This window comes from Chanos chanos, chromosome 8 (assembly GCF_902362185.1).
Source record: "Chanos chanos chromosome 8, fChaCha1.1, whole genome shotgun sequence".
Lineage (NCBI taxonomy): Eukaryota > Metazoa > Chordata > Actinopteri > Gonorynchiformes > Chanidae > Chanos > Chanos chanos.
In genome coordinates, this window is record NC_044502.1 from 38,714,631 (window position 1) to 38,731,342 (window position 16,712).

Here is a 16,712-nt window from a genome sequence, read left to right on the forward strand (position 1 = left end):
CTAAAATATAAAATTAGAAAAAGAAATAGTTAAAAAAAAAAAAAGTCTTGCAAAAAGGACATTTATCTAGTCAGAGGCCAATAGGGCAGGTGCTTGAGCACCACCTGGGGTCTATCTGTGCATGTGCCTGTTGCAAAGAGGCAAATTCATTCACTCATTCATTCATTCATTCATTCATTCTCTAAGTCGCTAATTCTAATTAGGGTCACGGGGGTGCTGCAGCCTGTCCCAGCGCTCATTGGGCGAAAGGCGGGGAAACACCCTGGACAGGTTGCCAGTGCATCGCAGGGCATACACACAGACAAACACATTCACACCTAGGGAAAATTTAGTATCTCCAGTTTGCCTGACTTACATGTCTTTGGACTGTGGGAGGAAACCTGCAGGAAGCCCACGCAGACATAGGGAGAACTTGCAAACTCCACACAGAAAGGACTCAAACCCAGGACCTTCTTGCTGTGAAGTGACAGCACTACCCACTACGCCACTGTGCCGCCACAAGAGACAAGTTGTATTGTCCAATAGAACACAGCAAGTTTAATCATACTACATTGTCTCTTGTAATGTTTATCTGGACAGTTATTTGGGCTTTTGATTGACCTTAAAAAACAGGATATTGAAGACACTGGACTCTCTTTAGTCAAGTTGTACTTATCTAGAGTGAAGATCTTGAATTACCGGTAATGACTGAGTATAAACCCTATCAGTGTAGCGGTTAAGAAACATTAACCTAACCCTGTTCTGTCACATACTTTTTACTGCCTGGTTTTTTTTTTGACCTCCTTACCTGTGGCTTATTGTGACTCCTATGTTAGCCAAAGGCATATTAGCTAAAGTTGAATTTAACCCACTTCAGACTCAAGCCCATACAGTATTTCTCAGTGCTGCATTTGGGGTGAAACTCCTTTTAGGATTTCAGTGGCCATTATCTTGGCTTCTAAGTTACACACTCATAAGATCACTGTCCCTTTATCACAGTGTACCATAATGAACTTTAGTGTCTGTACACAGTAATATTTGAAACTGCTTCAAAATTGTATTTTTTCAATGTTTTGGGACGGTGTAGCTTCAGTTTTTTTTTTTTCCTGAGACAGTTCATCCTCTGTGTTACATTAAATCTGCAATTACATGCAGCATGTCGACAAGAGTCACGTAACTGGAACAAGATTTTTATAAATTTTTGACACCGTCATGTGACACAACCTTAGTAACATGAGACGGGCATACATTTAAACATCAGTTCTCTGCCAATACAGTATATGAAGGCATTTGGCTTCCGCCATTCATTTCATACCGGCTCTGCGGAGGGTCAAGACAGGATAGTCCTGTTTTTTTCTTGGAATACATCTTACCAGGCCTTCTAGGTAATCCAGTGAAAAATGGTTTATTGGAGACTTTGTGTGTTCATCCAGGCCCTAGCTTGAAATGATGCCACCACCCCCCCCCCCCTTCCCCCATCTTGTCACGTGTATTGAAAATTCGACTCGCACGATATTCTTAATACAAATGAGTGACATGTTAGATTCCTGACTGTGGGCCATGGTATTCATTCTCTGAGAAAAGAGATTATCTAACCTATTTACGTCGTAGAGCTCGGAGCTGGTAAAGTCTTGGTTTCTGGTCCTTGGGAGGAAAAATCAAACCTGTGCATTATGAAATTTGCTCTCTGTATGACTATTATGTAACAGTGTTTAGAGGCAGTTCCTGTTGAGAGACACGACTTTTTTTTCTTTCTTTTTTTTCTTTTCTCTTTTTTCACGATCAGTGATTTGTGTTGTGAAATAAGCACAGATCCCTTAGACCCTCGAGCCCAATGCTGTTGCATCGACTGTGGTAGTCTTTAATTTTCCTGCACTGAGGATCCGTGGATTTTCAAAGACAGTGAAGAGATAAAGAGACATACGCATTCCTCTGCACTGACAGATGCCTGATGGATTGACATATGACCCAGTCTAGTAAAAAAAGTGGTGGAATGTAGAATTGGTGTCTTGTCTCCAAGCCCTTGCTGGAGAGCTTTGATTAACAACCTGCCGACAATGAAGCCAGGGGTTTCCAGACCTCCTCTGACCCTGTCCACTCTCCCCTCCTCAGACCGGACAGATGTTCTCCAGATGTTTTGAAATATTATCCACCATATTCAGCAAGCTTCTCCTTCATCAGTATGCTGTCCTGCATCTCTACGTTCTGCTATTTTTTTTTTCTTTTTCTTTTTCTTTTTCTTTTTGGCCCTCCGGGGTTTTACAAAATTCAGAGCGAACTCTTGAGTCGGTCTTTGATTTTTCTTTTTTAGCCTTTTTATTCCTTTCACATTTCACTGATTGCAGCTCTGAGACTGTTCCCTCTTTTTCTGTCCTTTAAATGAAGGTTAGCCTAACACACATTCCCTCCCTCTGTGTCTAAAGAGACAGTGGGGGGTTGGAAACAGAGTATGGCTGAGCTGAGGGAGAATTTGAACTAACATCACCCCCCCATCCATCTCTCACGCTGCTCTGGCTGCTTCACTGTACTGTACAGCTCCACAGCCCAGATGAGCTTCAGAAAGTAGCTTTGGGCTATATGTGTGTGGGAGTTTGCATGTGACCAGCATCCACACAATCATCACTCATTCTCTCTTCCTCTTGCTCTCTCTCCCTCCCTCTCTCTCTCTCTCTCTCTCTCTCTCTCTCTGTCTCTGTCTCTCTCTGTGGCTCTTTCTCTCTCTTTTGCTCTTGCTCACTCTCTCTCCTGTTCACTCTGTCTGTCTCGGTCTCTCTCATACACACATACACATTTAGGCCTACATACATATACACACACTTTACTGAACATGCATCATTCAGTCTACATCCCCCACCCAGGCTCCAGCTTCCTCATTCTGTCCATCTGATCACTGAAGTGTGTGTTTGCAAGAAGACGACTCAGTATGTATGTGAACGTATGTATAAATATAATATTCATGACCTGAGGTGCAGGAGACATTTATAGACTACTCTGACATAATTCAATTCTATGCTCCTCACGGATAAGAGGATAAAGACAGAGACGGAAGTGGAGAGGAGCATAAAAGCTTGTTTGTGATCTTGTCATCGGAAAACAGGTTCAGTCCACCGGCAGACAAAAGAATCGTGGCATGTTAAGAAAAGAGAAACTAATTTGCTTTAAAGTACCTTCTGCCTTCTGCCTCTCTCCTCTTAATGTTCACTCTTCTGCTTCCTCAGTTTGGATGAAACATTTTCATCTGTATTATTTATTTATTTCCCTTTTTTTTTTTTTTTTTTAAGAGAGAGCTTTTAATTCATTGTGTCATCTCTTATTCTTTTGAGCCATAAAGCTGTTTTCTTTTTTTTGTTTTTGCGGTGGTGCTGCTGCTGCATCTCTGCTGAGTTTGGTTAAATTACAGTTGCCTCTGGCCCTGAAGCTCATGCATTCATCAGCTTTTTCCAGCCTCAGGTTTTTTTTTTTGTTTTTTTTTTTCCTTTTCTTTTTTTTTTTTTTATACACTCAGCAGTCATGTGACCATGTCATATTCCTTCTCAATACATCCTCACAGTACTTTCACAACCTAGACATTAAACTTAGCCTTACCCATTAAACTGGAGAACTTTAGAAGGAAACTGTGTTCTACAGAAGTTGTGTCGTCCGCATTCGCGTTCTGGATTCATTATTTATCTGAAGTGATGTACATCTACTGAGGCACTGAGCAGATAATCAGTTTGCAGAACTACATTTTCCTGCACATATCAAATGAATATTTAAAAGGCACCTATCTCTTCAAGGTTATTGTTATTGCTCCCCACCCATCATTTATTCAGGCTAAGGTAATGTTTTAGTCACTGTTTGTTTAAAGAGAAAGGTCAAAATTGTATAACTGGTAACTGACTTTATTGTTAGCCTGTACGACCTGGAAATTATTATTTTTCTCTCCAACAATGGCTTGGACAGTGGAGTGTCTGGTTTTAATTATGTATAGTAGTAGTATAATTTTCTCAGGGAAAAAAAAGCCTTCCCATTATTCTTTCTCAACACTCTGTGAATTCCTAGTGTTTATTGCAGAACAGATATTTTGATATGCCTCGGTAAGTATCCCGAATATATTTTCATCTGCTTTGAATAAGTTGTGTGCGCTGGCTAGGTTGCATAGTACAGTAGGATTGATTGTGTACTTGGATAGGCTTTCTGTTCCTGCTTTGATGTATTTCTGCCTTTGAAAACCTCATATGTCATTCAAACATGATCATATTAGGCCAGTTTTGTGTGTCTTGAGTATTGCTCACTGGCCAGAAACAGGAACTATTTTATTAACTCTAGAGTTTTAAGGATTGATGTAGTGTTTCTAAAAAAAGACAAAGAAGAGTCAAACTCAGTCAGCTCTCTAAATGCTTTTAGCTCCAACCGCAGATACTGGTCCTTAGTTGTTTTTGCTGCAACAACCTCCAGCCCCTCCCCTTCTTTCACTCTTCTCTCTCTCTCTCTGCCTGCATCCGTCCATTATCGCACTCATTCTTTATTTCTCTGATCTGCCCCTGTCCTTTCCTTGTTTATCTCTCTGTCTCTGTGTGCTCTTAACAAGCTAGATGTAGTGAAGCTGTTTGCTGCTAGACTGCTGTGGATTGACTGGGGATTAGCCTGAGCTGAGTGGGAGGAGTGCCGTGTATTGTTGCTGAAACAGAAATGCTTATCTTTGCGGATGTGTAGTGCTATATATACAAGTACAAACACTGAAATCTCCCTCGTGTGTCCACTCCACACCACCCCGCTTCATCCCAGACTACTCACAACAATCTGCCAATCCCGTAGCTATCCCAGGATTAGGATTAGTGGTCCAAGGGTGACTGTTTTAATGAGCAGTAATTGATTTGTGAGTACAGATGCGTTGAAACAACCCCCCCTCAGGCAGCATAAAGCAGATTAAGTGAGCTCGAATTTAAACAGGAAAACCAGTCCAGTGCCAAATGAGGTCTTAGTCAGAGAAAAGTGTTAGAATGGTGTTTATCTGTCATATAGTTTATTGTGGCCATGTGCAGGATATTACAGTGTGGGGGCAGTTGGTTATGATATTTTTGCTGTAATATAGTGTGGTGCAGAGTGGTGCTATGTGACGTTGTATGATTTGTCTACGTTTATTATGTGATTTAATGTTTATGGTACAGTGCTGTAAGGTGTTATATTGCTTTGTGAGGGGTAGTGTTATATGCTGAGTTGTACTGTTGTATGTTGAGGATTAGCATAATATAATGAGCAGTAATGTAGTATGCTTAAAAGTAGTGTAATATGGTGTAGTCTGGTGATGAGTAAAATAAAATGTGAAGGTGTAGTATAGTATGGTGAGGTGTAGTGTAGAATTTTGAGGTATATTGTGTAATGTGTGGAGGAGTAATATAGAGTGTTGAGATATGTAAAGTTGAGGAGTAATGTGGAAAGTTGAGGTATATAATGTTGAGGAGTGATGTAGATGCTGAGTTGTAACATGTTGAGGAGTAGTGTAAAATGTTGAGGTATATAATGGTGAACAGTAATGGAGAATGTTGAGGTAAATTAAATTGAGGAGTAATGGAGAATGTTGAGGTATATTATGTTGTGGAGTAATGTGGAATGTCCATAATGCTGAGGAGTAGTGTACATGCTGAGTTGTAACATGTTGAGGAGTAGTGTAAAATGCTGAAGTGTATAATGTTGAGGAGTAGTGTAAAATGCTGAAGTGTATAATGTTGAGGAGTAGTGGAGAATGTTGAGGTATATTGTGTTTTGGAGTAATTGAGAATGTTGAGGTATATGATGTTGTGGAGTAATGTGAAATGTTTAGGTGTAACATGTTGAGGAGTTGTGAAAAATGTTGAGGTATATAATCTTAAGGAGTAATGGAAAATGTTGAGGTAAATTATGCTGATGCGTAATGGAGAATGTTAAGGTATATTATGTTGAAGAGTAATAAAAAATGTTGAGATAGGCCTATATAATGTTGAGAAGTAATGGAGAATGTTGATGTATATAATGTTGAGGAGTAGTGTAGATCAGAAATGAAATGGTATGCAAATTTAATATCACGATTATAGTGACCAAAATTATCACAGTTATCAGCATTTTCGCGGTATTGTTAAAATGTGCTGAAAATGTTCAAAAACTGATACACACAAACTGGAATCATTTCACCAAGTTTTATATTGAAAACCGCAAATAAAATTAGCAGCACTATGCACAGTTTCTTTGCATAAACATTAAAATAATAACATAAATAGAAGTCTTAAGAAGACAGAGATAGTAATTGCAGTGAGTCCAACAACTGACATAAGTACAGAGGAGTATAGTGGTTCTCCTGTTGGAATACTTTTACAATCAATTCGACGGCTGCGGAATTTTAAATGTACAAAATATGTTGGTTGGGTGACTTTTTACTATACTACGTAAAATGTTATTGTGTGTAATGGGCGAACAGAGTCTGCACGCGATGAAGGGTGCAGCTAATTACGTAACTTCAGACAAATGTAAATAATGCTGTAACATCGCAGTTACGCTGGAAAATCCATGCAGAAGAAGGAAATAAACTGGTCTAAACAGCGTTCGGCTTCAAAAATATGCAGATACAAACGTACACGAAATTCAATCTCCGGAGCGCTGTCACTGCCTTCCTCGTGTTTTCACTGACAGGAAACAAAGTTACGTTGCATACTAAGCCTGCGCGCCTGCGTCTGGGAGACTGTTGCTAAATTATGGTGATGCTGGACAGAGTTTAAGTTTTTCAAACCGCGGTAATCAGCCACGGTTTTAATGATAATTAAAATTTGAAACGGTGATACCAACCGTGGGGAATTTTACCGTGGTTTACCGTGAAACCGGTAACCGTTTCATCCCTAGTGTAGGTAGTGAATCGTAACACGTCGAGGAGTGGTGCAGAATAGAGAAGTGTAGTGTAGAACAGTGTAGTGTAGAGTAGTATTTTATGACGTGGTGCAGTGTTATGTAATATGATGGTATAAGTATGGTGGTATTTGTGATGTGAAGTTTGTCTCAACAGCAGTGTGAAGCAGTGTTAACATCTTGCACAGACTTGGCCTCCCTGCTGTTTGCTCCGCTTGCAAGCAGCAGGGCATGAGTCTGGGAAAGATGCCATAGCAGAACAAACTGAGCTTGATTTGTCCAAACACTCCCAACTGTGCAGTTTAAGAGCGGGGAAAATAAAAACACCCACAAGCTGTTAGCGCTTAGTGTCAAGTGCTTGTGTGAAAGCTTTTGACAATTTGTTTGTGTGTTTGGACGTAAATAAACAAACAAAACATAGGGCATATGAGTGTGTTTAATCGACACCCCTCCCCCCCTTTCCCTTTTGTCTTTCAGATTCCTGTCTTTGGCCCAGCTGCTGTCTGGTTCATGGATCCTCTTTAGGAAGCATGGTGGAATGAGTTAATAGCTGCTGGGGTCCAATATTCTCCCCCAGCCCTTCCCGTCTGGCCCTCAAGCATATCTTATCCAACACGCCTCCCCACATGCACACAAACCCCTCCGTCATTTATCTCAGGTTTCTGTCAACTGTCCACCGGCCACTCCTTCCATAGTCATTCGAGAGTGCTTCGCTGAGGACAGAGCTCTGAGTAACTCTTGTCACTTGTTTTATTACGTGCTTTTGTGGAGAACTGCCAGCAAGATACGGAAGACCGATTCAAATCAAAACTCAAATTTAAACGCACCCCCTCCCTTGCACGGGAAAAGCAGGTCATGACTCAGCAGACCAGCAACGAGAGGAATGTGGCAGTTTGAAGAGGGATGACGACATTGAGAGGGTTTTATGATTACAGAGATGAATCTAGAACTGCCTGACAGTTTGACTGACAGTAATATTTTCACAAACCTGAGTGGGAAGCACAGGAGATCTGAAAGAGAGACACATCACTGCTGAACTTTTGTTTTTGTTTTTTCTTTTTTGTTTCCTTTCTTTTCCTTTCTTTTCTTCGCCCCCCCCCCCCCCCCCCCCCCCCCCAAAGAATTCTCTCGCTAATTCTTGTCATATTTTAACATCTGTCTTTTTGCAGTACAGACACATAGTGCCTTCCAATTCCTCTGCCATTTCACCCTGCTATTTATTTCCTAAACATAGATCTTTCTCATTAACAGATAAAATTAACATACATCAGTCTTGTTTTGAGTTTACATCTCGTGGATCGCCTGAGTCTCTTCTCTCATCTCAGAGGACGACTGGTCTGATCTCACCGAATTTCATATCTTGCCATAAGAGACACAGTTGTATATCGGTGTCAGTCACTAAGCATCAGATGAACGTTTGGACAGAGAAAATCCTTTTTAAGGAGAATGAGACACTATAGAACAAAGGAGTCTTGAACAGAGTTTTACCTGTCAAGAAGTGTAAGAGTGAGGCAGCCTTTTTGCTGCGCTTTCAGTGGGGCTTTTCATCTTCGTCTTCTTCTTCTTCCTCTCCTTCTTTTTTTTTTGGGGAACTGTGCTGTCACCATGCTAAGTCTACAGTCCAAGTGGCGCTACCTGGTCATGTTTTTGGGTGTCCAGTTGGTTGTTATGGCGCTTCTCTCTAGGGAGGGCTACCATAAGAGGGTGACATACTTTTTCCGGATTTTCCGTAAAATGGAGACCGGTGCAGGGCAGGCCGGCGGTAGCCATGGGCGCAACCACACGGGCGTGGATGTTTATGCCAACCTCTCCCTGCTGACCAAAGCCCAGGGTAAAGAGGATCTGGCTTACTGCCCCAAGACGTCTCCTCTCACAGGTGAGTGGAGTTTTGACCCCTGTATGTTTCTGTGTAATCTATAATGAGTCTTAACAATGCATCCCTTTGCCAGTATGTTTCCACTCCTGTTAATAATTTGCCAACTTAGACCAGAAAGAGAAGAGAAAAAGCAGAAATCAGCACATCGTATTGTGTGTGTGTGTAAACGAATAATGAATACACACGCACACACACACACCACACACCACACACATCGGTGAGCCGACGTTGATGTACCAACAATGCACCAACATTACTTCCAGCTGTGCCAGGCATTGCCAAGCATTGCCATATCTCTTTTGTTATGTAATGCCTATATGCATAAAATGATGAGAGATTGTATCCAGTAAAGAAAGAAATTCCAAGTATTATTTGTTATTGTCTTTGTTGTACCTTGTATCTTTTGATATATTTTTTTTTCTGCTGCTGCTGCTGTCTTCAAAGCTTTATTCAGGTTTTTACAATAAACTGTCACAGAAAAACACTGACCATTCAAACAAACAAGCAGAGCCTGTTTCATTGTCAAATTCCCATTAACATGACCTGAGGGAATAACAGTTCATTAATGGTAATTATGCAAATGCACAGTGAGTCTTCAGTGCTCAAGTTTCAAAAACGACCTGTATCCCGACGGTTTCGACCTACCTGTTTTCCCAACCCACTCTAGTTTCACATAGTGCAAACCTGTTGAGCTAGCTATGTGTGGATAGATGGTGCCCATGCCAAGTAAATCTCAATACGTGATTCAAAAGTGTGTTATTTGCTTGACAGAGCCTTTCTGACGTCTTATTAACCACTGTTCTTTGAACAAGTCAATCATACTTTTTTTTTTTTTTGTATGAACAGTTGGACCAATCCATGTCAGTTTCCCCTCTGGGCTCACCCTTGAGCAGGTGGAACGTAAAAATCCACTGGTGATTCGTGGAGGGCGTTACAGACCACCGAACTGCGAGGCGCGGTACAAAACTGCCATAATTGTTCCCCACAGAAACAGGGAACACCACCTAAAATACCTTCTCTATTACCTTCATCCCTTCCTTCAGCGGCAGCAGCTTAACTATGGCATCTACGTCATCCATCAGGTGGGTTTCACACACAGTCCCACACATTCTCACACACATACACACAGAGGCACACGCACATGCACGCACGCACACGCGCACGCGCACGCGCACGCACACGCACACACACACACACACACACACACACACACATACATTTACACACACGCGCACGTGCACACGCAGACGCACACACATGCACAGCCAATAGCCAGTGCTTTCTACATTGGAGCCCACATTGCCAGTAAGCAGCTGCACTGTGAAATGGTCATATCCAACTTCACATGCCACCCATATTGAACAGTGGAAGATATATGAAGTTTTAAGTAATATATACAATATATGAGGGCATATACCCAGGTGAGCATTGCCGAGGGGAATTTAGCTCAACAGTGCCTCCTGGTGTTGTCGATCAGACTTCAGTGTTTCCATGCAGTCCTGTTCTGTGTCATTCACCTATTCACACTTAAAATTGACTTTACTTTTAAATTTACTGGGCTTTGTGTATGTGCTAATTAATAAGTAATAATCATTTTTGGTTTTTGGTGTAGCTGTTGTGACATGACATGGAGGCTCCTACTGCCATTAACACAGTAGACAGACTCCAGATCAGCCGGTCATAAAACCCTTGGCAGTATTACTGTTTTATACCATTTTAATTGGTTTATGCTAAATAGCAGGAAGCACAGTTATGTTTATAAATGTGTTCTGATTTATACATCTGGCTGCCCTGACTTCTGGCCCATGGAAACTGATTCATGGTCTCAGTTGTGTGTTGGCTGTCTTAACTCAATTATTGTTTCTTTGCTCTAACCATTCTGCGGTGAGGCAGAAATTTTAATGCAGTAAATTGATTCTACAGCGTGATGGAAATGTACATTGGAAATCTCTCTGTTCCAGTTAATGGTTAAATGATTGTATCGTATAACCTCCATTAGCACTATTTATCAAAGCGGTAAATCAGAACAGAAGGCATATGCATTATGAAATTGTGTTTCCTCTGACTAAGAAATGTCTGACAGTGCTGATTAACGGAATAGGGAAAAACTAATCCCTTTCTTCATATCTGTGACTGGTGGTTCCCCCTCGTATGAAGAGGCTAGCAGTAAATCCATAATCTTGAGGAATTTTATTCACTATTAGATCAGAGGTGGAAATGTTTCTACTAATATTGTGAGATGTAGGGAATTTGATATTGAACAAGTCTTGATGACAATTCATTTGTCATGAAGAAAGTGGTTTTGACTTTTTCATTCTGATGTGGAACGTGTGTTTTATGAGAAATGAATATAAAATACACTCACACCAGGCAGTCATTCAGCATAGGAACATCTGCACAGTCATAATGTGTGATGCTCATTAATTGGTGGAAAAAGATCTTACTTATTCCTTTTCTCCCCATTACGGCTTTGAGTACTGACATTGTGTGATGTGTGTGTGATGTGTGTGTGATGTGTGTGTGATGTGTGTGTGATGTGTGTGTGGTGTGTGTGTGTGTGTGTGATGTGTGTGATGTGTGTGATGTGTGTGTGTGTGTGTGTGATGTGTGTGTGTGTGTGTGTGTGATGTGATGTGTGTGTGTGATGTGTGTGTGTGTGTGTGTGTGTTTTGTATGAAGGCTGGTAATTACACGTTTAATCGGGCCAAGCTGATGAACGTGGGATTCCGTGAGGCCATGCGCGAGGAAAGCTGGGACTGTCTGTTCTTCCACGATGTGGATCTCATTCCTGAGGACGACCGCAACACCTATACCTGTGACCCCAACCCCAAACACGCTGCCGTCGCCATGGACAAGTTCGGCTACAAGTCAGTGTGACAGAACCTCTTTGCTTAACGTATATTCAAAAGGAACCATGCATCATTTTGAGTGTCATATTGGTGTTATCATTTTGTATCCACAAAGAAATCAGAGGCACAGAGACATATTGAATCCCTGTAATTTAGCTGGATATTCTTTTTTGGTTTGTCTCTATTCGTTTGTTGTATTTCCATCTCTCTCTTTCTCTCGCTGTGTTCATGAAATAGTTCCCTCAAGCAATGAGACTTTTACATCCTGATTTCCTCTAGTTTCTCTGTCCTTTCACAGTGGCCAGTCACGTTAGGCTGTAGCCTTAATGAAGGGCTCCTTTTCTTTGCCCTGACATGCTGTTCCCTAATGGATCGCTTTCATTAAACGGCTCTCTCTCCCCTTCTCTTCCCACAGGTTGCCCTATAAGATGTATTTTGGAGGGGTGTCAGCCCTGACCCCTGACCAGTACCTCAAAATGAATGGTTTCCCTAACAACTACTGGGGCTGGGGAGGTGAAGACGACGACATTGGAGTGCGGTGAGTTAGGAGCACGTCTGGAGAGGGGGGGGTTGTCACTTGTTTGCTGAAAGGCGTGGTTTAAATTCTGCTCTGTGTCAGTGTGTGTATAGGTTACGCTGTGTGAAAAGTCAAACGTCATGCACTGTGCAGTTTCTGACTAAAACTGTTATAAAAAAAAAAAGATAACAAGACAAACACACCTCTGTGTTGAATTGAATAAATTGAACTAAAGTAACAGAGTAGTAAGAGTTACTTATGGGTTGAACCTGAGGAGACAGTATAGAGATATCTAACAGATATTATTTCTCTCCTCCATGGCTCCCAAACTGAAATAGCTAATTCCCCCCACTTTTTTTTTGGAAGTACCCATTATGGTGGTGTGGCCCCCCGAGAAGTCAGCTGCCTTTTTTTCGCTGACATGGTTTCCATGTGTCTCCATGGGAACGTAGCACCAGTGGAGACCTATTCCGTTTCCCTTAGATTCACTTACAAATGTGTAGGAGCCCCTTCAATGCTAAGAGTTAGTGCAGCATGGAGACAGTCTTGCCCGACTGACCCTCACAAAGCACAGTCTGTTGTGTTCTTTGTTTTTGCCGGTTCCAGCTGAGATTAGACATCAGTGTCATTGAGATTCAAACCCACAAACTCAGTGATGGAATGCATTGTGATTTTTGTCCCTTTCTCTTTCTCTCTCTCTCTCTCTCTCTCTGTTTTATTGTTCTCAGGGTGTCTCTGGGTGGAATGGTGATCACCCGACCATCATTGGCCGTTGGCCGATACAAGATGATTAAACACAAGCTTGATGAGGGCAATGAGATCAACCCACGCAGGTAGGCTCCACAACTGCCAGAAAACGCATTGTAAGGGGACTGGAATGCGGGTTGGTGAACACTCAGTCCTACACATTTTGACTGGATATCTTGATAGCCTTTGAGTGTTTTCTATGTTCTTGAATTTGTGTGAATTACTGCCATTGTATTTGTAATCCAGTGAAAGGGACTGAGGCCGGGAAGAGTTGCAAACACTTTTGATATTGATGACATGCAAGTGTTTTCCATGTGAGATGTTCTTGTGAACCTGTGTGTCACAGGCAATGTCATGCTTGGACTTTGATAGTTAAGCTTTGGTGTTGAGTGTGGTGTTTAACTTGCTTCTCTCTCTCTCTCTCTGTCTCTCTCTCTCTCTCACTCTTCCTTGGCTTCTCCTTCCAGGTTCAACATGTTGGCCAAAACGCGACAGACATGGAAACTGGACGGTATGAATACTGTGGATTATGAGATTATCTCACGGCAGTACCAGCCACTTTTCACCAACATCACTGTCAACATCGGCACCGAGGCAGGCCTGCACCCCACTAAAGCTCCTGTCGCTAAGCTCCCTGACAACCCCCCCCAAAACCAACTCCTCAAAGAGCTCACAAAGTCCTAGTCTACCAGTAACCGACACCTGACCCATACTATCCTCAGTCCGGTCAGATGGGGTTACGAAAGGGGGGGGGATATCATGCCTTCAGTCTGCAGCAGACTCACAATATCTGCCTCTAGTGGAGATCTATTGTGCCACCTGTAGGACCGGAGGACTTACCTCACATTAATGCCTTTTCCATCTCTCACCATATCTCAGTCACATGACCAGTGGGTACTTAAGCACTTTTAATGCATCATTCTGAACAGTAATGCAAACTTACTGAATGGTTCTGAGGTAATTCCAGGTCAAATTTCTCTCTTGTTTGGATCCACTTACAGAGAGAGAGAGAGAGAGAGACAGCCAGACTGGAAACAAAAAGGACTCTTGAATGTTGCTCTTAGCATGATTTACTTCATGTTCCTTAGTCACACTTGATCTCTCTCTCGACACCAGTGGCTTTTTTTTTTTCTGAGGAAGGATCATGTAGTAGATGAGAAGAGCAGAATAGACACACTCTGTGAGTTCATATCCACAGTGCTAAGTGGCACTGTCTAACCTCCGTTGCCTTAGATAACTCTTACGCTCTATTTGTCCTTGCTCAGTTTTTTTTTTTTTTTCCTTCCTCTGAGAAAATAGTTGGATTAATTTTTTTTTTTCCTTTCTTTCCCCGTGATTGCAATACCAATGCCATCTAAAAGCCGGTGCTGTTTCTCTCTTTCTAGAGGCAGCTGTGATTCTGTTCTGCCAGATATATGGTCCCGTGAGCGTTTTAGTTCTCTTTTGAGGATTTCTCTTGTTTTTGTTATTGAAATAGGGCGACTCTAATCCTCCGACTGATGCTTCGAATATTAACTCCCCTGTTTATGTACTGATGAAATGAAACAACTGAACACTCCAGAAAGGAGAAGAAAGATGAAGAGGAGGAGGAGGAAGATGGTCTTCCATATTCTTGACACAATCAGAACTGCTCTGCTGCTCAGACGCCTACATCATTACCACTTTCATTCGTTCTTTTTTTTCAAACTTTTTTTTTTATGCCTTGTCTGTATTCTTTTTGTTTGTTTGTTTTATTGGAACTTTTGTGTCTTGTCGGTTTGAAGGGGGTACATTGCCCTGCCTCTCAGCATGGTTCATTTTATATCTGTAAGGCATTTTACACTCATCTTCTCAGTAGATTTTTTTTTTTTTTTTTTTTTAAAGAGTGCTGGATCATATTGGGTTTGTATGGGCTGGTGGGTTTGTCTTGTGTTTAAAGTCACACTCTAGGCAGGTTGCGTTAAAGGAACTCTCTGCTCAGCTCAGCAGCTGCTGAGGATATACTGGTCTGGCTGAGAGAAGAGTCTAGAAGAACCACTGACAGATGGCCAGTCTTTATGCTGTATGGAATTATTACATGCTGATTAACATACATTCAGTTAAGCAGGTTATTGCCACATACCACTGAGTGTTTTTGTAGGTGATTAGAATGGGATCAAGCCATTGTCTCTAAAAAAAAAATGCCTGTCTCTTCCTCTGTGAATGCTAACTCAAAATGGTTTCTGTGGCCTCAGTTGTATTTGTTTTGTTTTGTTGTTTTTTTCAGTGGATAGTAGAATCCACTAATTGCCACTTTTTTGTGCTCACTTCCTGTCTTAATCATTCTCACTCCATCCTTAATCCTTATTGAACTCTCTTACGACCTTGTGTAAGTTTCTATATTTTGCGCATAGAAAAATGACATTTGTATTTTTGTGGTAGAGAGTGCTAGGCTTCCTGGCTGAAACCAAAGAGGGCAGTGAAGGAAGTCCTTTTAAAAAAAAAAAAAAGAGAAAGAGAGAGAGAAGAAATTTTTAATGACTCCAGATAGAGAAAACAGTTCTGCTCTGTGGGGGTGAAATGCAAGTGTTTTTGTGCATGTTCCCCAGTTTTTGCGGGTGTGTGCGTGTGTGTGTGAGATCATTTTTATCGGAATGTGAGTGTAGAGATTAGAGTGTGATTCAGATGCTGCTATTTTTCAGTGTCTGACTTCCAGGTGGTGGTGTCTCTTCTTACTAGGCTTGTGTGCGTGTGGTATTGGGGATTGTGGACTTTGTTTGGTCCATATTGGATTTTTTTTTTTTGGGGGGGGGGGGGGGGGGGAGGTTACTCAAAGATAGATTTGATGTAAACAAGTCAGAGGTATCAAAATTTTTCTCTTTTTTTGGGTCCTCAAATTATAGTTTTCTAAATGTATGACATAATTTTACTTATGTCAGTGTAATGCCTGATATACTAAAATTATGCGCCGTTAACATAGACATAGATATTGAATTGGTGATTGAAATCAAACGGAGGCTAAATTTTTAATTGTTTTTCCTTTTGGATTTGGGTGGTGTTCATGTTATTGTCTTTTCCATATCAGAGCCAGATGAAGCCTCTAAAGAGAAATATGATTATGACTGTAGCAACGATAACTGGCCCACAGCTGAGCTGCCATATCGACACTTGATGTGGATAATTATGAATCATATGGGTGTTGCGGTTCTAGTCAATTATGAGTTGTCTCATGAAATATGAAAGGTGTCATTATTGCGATTTTTCTCTCCAGGCCCGTGTGATTAATTATAATGATTTGCATGATTGAAATCCGGAACGCTTCAGGATCTTGATCCATCCAGATTTAAATTCCTGCGTGTAATAATTCAGAGCCATTTGGATTACAAATATCAGTTTTGGATTTAGGTTAACGAGTCAGGGCATTACGACATGAAATGACTATGAATGTGTTTTGTATGGATTTCAGCACCCATTGATTCAGTCTGGAGAAGAGCAGTGCTAAAATGTTAGCATGAGAATGTGATTCCTCTTCTTTTTCCTCTTCTTTCAATGAAGTCTGCACAGTACCCAGTGGCCTTATAATGATGATTAATAAAACAAATATTCCAGTTAAGGTGTGTGTTTTACGTCTTGAATATGCAGTGATAGCGTTTCTTCTATCAGGTATTTCAGAATAATGATGTGAGCTTCAGTCAGAAAAAAAAAAAAAAAAGAGATCAGAGTGCTTAAACGTAACCCGGAATCTATTTGCGAATATGAATTTGTAAATACGTTACTTAATGAGTGATGGGGGATGAGGTCTGTTTTAATATGTTCATGTTTTGCCACAATGAGGTAAATTAGAAAAAAAAGTCATTAACATAGCAGTTTCAAAGATGTCAGTATGAGGTTTTTTTTTTTTTAATTCATATGAGTCTTTTATGTTTCTACC

At 41.2% G+C, this 16,712-nt stretch overlaps 1 protein-coding gene across 1 annotated transcript; it reads left to right on the forward strand.

The window, feature by feature from the left end:
• The first annotated feature begins 8,439 nt into the window (after positions 1-8,439).
• Positions 8,440-13,507, forward strand: LOC115819688 (beta-1,4-galactosyltransferase 3). Its single transcript, XM_030783190.1, has 6 exons — positions 8,440-8,710; positions 9,557-9,792; positions 11,390-11,577; positions 11,975-12,097; positions 12,805-12,909; positions 13,291-13,507. Exons 1-6 carry the CDS (start codon positions 8,440-8,442, stop codon positions 13,505-13,507), a joined length of 1,140 nt encoding a protein of 379 aa, XP_030639050.1.
• The last annotated feature ends 3,205 nt before the right edge of the window (positions 13,508-16,712 follow it).